The 3,560-nt window shown below is 56.3% G+C and overlaps 1 protein-coding gene across 1 annotated transcript; it reads left to right on the top strand.

Annotated features, from left to right (window-relative positions):
* Positions 1–1,085: 1,085 nt before the first annotated feature.
* Positions 1,086–3,560, top strand: Metrn (meteorin, glial cell differentiation regulator). Its single transcript, NM_133719.2, has 4 exons — positions 1,086–1,266; positions 1,490–1,890; positions 2,698–2,757; positions 2,840–3,560. Exons 1-4 carry the CDS (start codon positions 1,169–1,171, stop codon positions 3,154–3,156), a joined length of 876 nt encoding a protein of 291 aa, NP_598480.1. The 5' UTR covers positions 1,086–1,168; the 3' UTR covers positions 3,157–3,560.

Below are 3,560 nucleotides of genomic sequence, written 5' to 3'. Positions count from 1 at the left end.
TTTTAAGAGGTTCTCGGGGGGGGGGGGATAGGGGATTTTCAGAGGGGAAACCAGGAAAGGGGATAACATTTGAAATGTAAATAAAGAAAATATCTAATAAAAATATTTTTTTAAAAATGAACAACAAACAAAACAAAACAAAAAAAAGAGGTTCTCATGTAGCCCACACTGTCCTTGAATTCACTATGGAGCCAAGGATGCCCTTGAACATCTGAGCTGCTTCCTTTACTTCCTGCCCGCTGGGATTACAGGCAAGACCCACTACACTCTCAGTTTAACATTATTTTAAAGATCAAAGCCAGGGGTGTATGCCTGTGTGGTAGGTGCTCTATAACCTAGCTACATCCTCAGGCTGCCTGGGATATCTTTCTGATTCCCTTTCGGTTGATCTTGACTGTAGGAATGGCCTGTACTTTGGCACCGGCAGACTACCAGGCTTTGTCAGTCAGGTGGGTCCCTAGGCAGGTCCTCTAGAACGCCTCATTTTTTTCTTAGTATCCATTTAACATTGGAGGAGTGTGTAGTTAGGTCTGAGAATGTATGGTGGCAGAAGGAGATCCACACTACCCACGCTACTCCTTCCAGACCTAGCCAGTATTCTTTCTTTTCCCCAAACCGAAGGTTTGGCCTAGCTCCATGCTCCAGGCCCTCTGTACCCTCCCTTATGAGATGCAGTAACACAGGGGTTTTAATCTCTTTTCCTTAAGTACCAGCAGCAGGATACCAGTGTTCAGATTTTGGCTGCAGACTCTACTACTTCTCTTACAAAGTCCCACTGCCCCGAGGTCCACTGAAGGTAAGGGGTGGACAGCCTTCCAGATTCCAGTCGACAGCGAACCCCACCAACCCACCAAACGTTCCTATTGGGGATCTCCAAATGGGGAAACAGGAGCGCTTTCTACATCAACCCTGCCTTGGACCGAGCTCCCGCCTTGAGCCCGCCCCACCCCCTCGAGGGTGCTGCAATTGGAGGAAAGTTCTGCGGCTTGTGGCGATTGGTCCGAGAGCAAAGGCCCCGCCCCCTAGCCCCGGAGCTCAGAGGGGGCAGCGGCGAGGGGTCGCCGGTTGTGGGGACGCGCCGGGCCGGGCAGCCGCGCCGCGGGCTGCTCGCGCTGCGGCCCCGACCCTCCCGGGGCAGCAGTCCGAGGCCCCGGCGCGTCCCCTAACCATGCTGGTAGCCACGCTTCTTTGCGCGCTCTGTTGCGGCCTCCTGGCCGCGTCCGCTCACGCTGGCTACTCGGAAGACCGCTGCAGCTGGAGGGGCAGGTACCAGGAGGGACTGCGGGGAGGGTTGTGGGTTTATTTATTTATTTATTTTATTTTATTTACTTCTTGGGTTGGAGGGTTCCCTCCCACTTGGAACTGAGGAAACGCAGACTTCAATGTCCTGTTACACAGAGTAGAAGCAGATGTTGGTAGCCGCGGGAAAAGGGATGAGCGGGCTAGGGAACGAGGGTCACCCACCTGAGAACCACCGTCCTGTCCCCAGCGGTTTGACCCAGGAGCCTGGCAGCGTGGGGCAGCTGACCCTGGACTGTACTGAGGGCGCTATCGAGTGGCTGTACCCAGCTGGGGCGCTGCGCCTGACCCTGGGCGGCCCCGATCCGGGCACACGGCCCAGCATCGTCTGTCTGCGCCCAGAGCGGCCCTTCGCTGGTGCCCAGGTCTTCGCTGAACGTATGACCGGCAATCTAGAGTTGCTACTGGCCGAGGGCCCGGACCTGGCTGGGGGCCGCTGCATGCGCTGGGGTCCCCGCGAGCGCCGAGCCCTTTTCCTGCAGGCCACACCACACCGCGACATCAGCCGCAGAGTTGCTGCCTTCCGTTTTGAACTGCACGAGGACCAACGTGCAGAAATGTCTCCCCAGGCTCAAGGTCTTGGTGTGGATGGTGAGTGATTATGAGACTGGCTGGGTGTCAGAAATTGGCCCTCCACACTGACCTGATGGGACTGGGCCTTGCCACCCCATTGCATGGAGAGTCCTTCTGTAGCTTGACAGAGGCCACTCCGGTGGAGAGCATAGTGGCTTCCAGGTCGTAAGGAGGTGAGTTGGAAGTGCCCCCGCCTTTCTCTCCTCCTCCTCTTAAAAGATTCGGTTTAGGAAAAGAGCAGGAGGGGGCAAATGCCCGAGAGGCCAGCCCTGGGTCTCTGGTTTCTGAAGGATTGGGGGAAGGGTTAAGCTGAGGCAGAATCAAAGCCTATGGCCAAGGCTGTCCAGGGCTCCCTGGCCTGGTGGTGACCTCCTTCCCCTCCCCCCAAGCCCAGCCAACAAAAGTCCAGTGTGCCTCTTCGTCACCATGGAGACTGCCTGCCCTGCCTCCCTGCAGGGCACCAGGCCCAGTGCTTTGCTCTTCTGGAACTTGTAGCCTGACCCTGCAGGGAATGAATGGCTCTCTGACTGTTCTGCCCTAGCTAGAGACCCCCCCGAACTGGAGTCCACTAGAATATCCCTAGCTAGAGCTGGGAGGTCACAGAACGTTTCCCAGTGTTAGTCTGAGTTTATGAGATGGTACCAAGCCTGTGTATGAGGCACTGAGGTGCCCATCAGTAGGCATGTACCTGCAGGGTGTCTTCAGGCTATAGGATGCTGGGAGAAGGGTTTAGTCTCTTGCTCCTGTACCTTTTCCTCTTGGGAGGAGCTGTGGGCTCGTGCTGAGAGATCACAGGCCTGGCTGATGACCTGCCTTGCATGCTAGGTGCCTGCAGGCCCTGCAGTGATGCCGAGCTCCTCCTGGCTGCATGCACCAGTGATTTTGGTGAGTGTTTCTGTTGCGGGAGAGCTTAGGGTCTGCCTCACATTCCCACGTGCCCACCACTGGCCACCATGTCTCCTCGTAGTGATCCACGGGACCATCCATGGGGTCGCCCATGACACAGAGCTGCAAGAATCAGTCATCACTGTGGTGGTTGCTCGTGTCATCCGCCAGACACTGCCACTGTTCAAGGAAGGGAGCTCGGAGGGCCAAGGCCGGGCCTCCATTCGTACCTTGCTGCGCTGTGGTGTGCGTCCTGGCCCAGGCTCCTTCCTCTTCATGGGCTGGAGCCGATTTGGCGAAGCTTGGCTGGGCTGTGCTCCCCGCTTCCAAGAGTTCAGCCGTGTCTATTCAGCTGCTCTCACGACCCATCTCAACCCATGTGAGATGGCACTGGACTGAGAGACCTGGGAGCAAGCCCTGGATGGACCTTCTTCTGGAGATGGGGTGTTGGGGAGGGTGATGGGAGGGTGGGTGAGAAGGGTGTGGCTCGGATGGCATCCTGGTACCCACAGTGAGCTGGTAGAATACTAAGTAATCTGGACCATACCAGCCACTGTAGTCATGGTCTTCTGTGGCAGGCAGCATACCCAGCTCTGTGCCTGCCTCACTTTGTCTACTCTCCAGTCTGCTGCCCTTCTAACCCTTCTTAGCCTGCTGACCAGTGAGCTCATGTTTTCCTCGAATTCCAGGGTGCTGCTGGGGTTCAGAGCAACCGTGCCGTAGTTTGGAAGACTTGAGCTAATTGTTTTTTTTTTGTTTGTTTTTTTGTTTGTTTAAAGGTGGCCTGGGGGGGGCGGCAAACA

The sequence above is a fragment of the Mus musculus genome, chromosome 17 (assembly GCF_000001635.26).
Source record: "Mus musculus strain C57BL/6J chromosome 17, GRCm38.p6 C57BL/6J".
NCBI classification, from domain to species: Eukaryota; Metazoa; Chordata; class Mammalia; order Rodentia; family Muridae; genus Mus; species Mus musculus.
This window is presented reverse-complemented; position numbering and strand designations above follow the sequence as displayed.

What these genes read in the sequence shown, in the direction of transcription:
- Metrn (NM_133719.2), top strand. Translation starts at nt 1,169, where the DNA reads ATGCTGGTAGCCACGCTTCTTTGCGCGCTCTGTTGCGGCCTCCTGGCC. An exon ending in CGCTGCAGCTGGAGGGGCAG is followed by an intron (nt 1,267 to 1,489) that starts GTACCAGGAGGG and finishes TCCTGTCCCCAG; the next exon opens with CGGTTTGACCCAGGAGCCTG. An exon ending in TCAAGGTCTTGGTGTGGATG is followed by an intron (nt 1,891 to 2,697) that starts GTGAGTGATTAT and finishes CTTGCATGCTAG; the next exon opens with GTGCCTGCAGGCCCTGCAGT.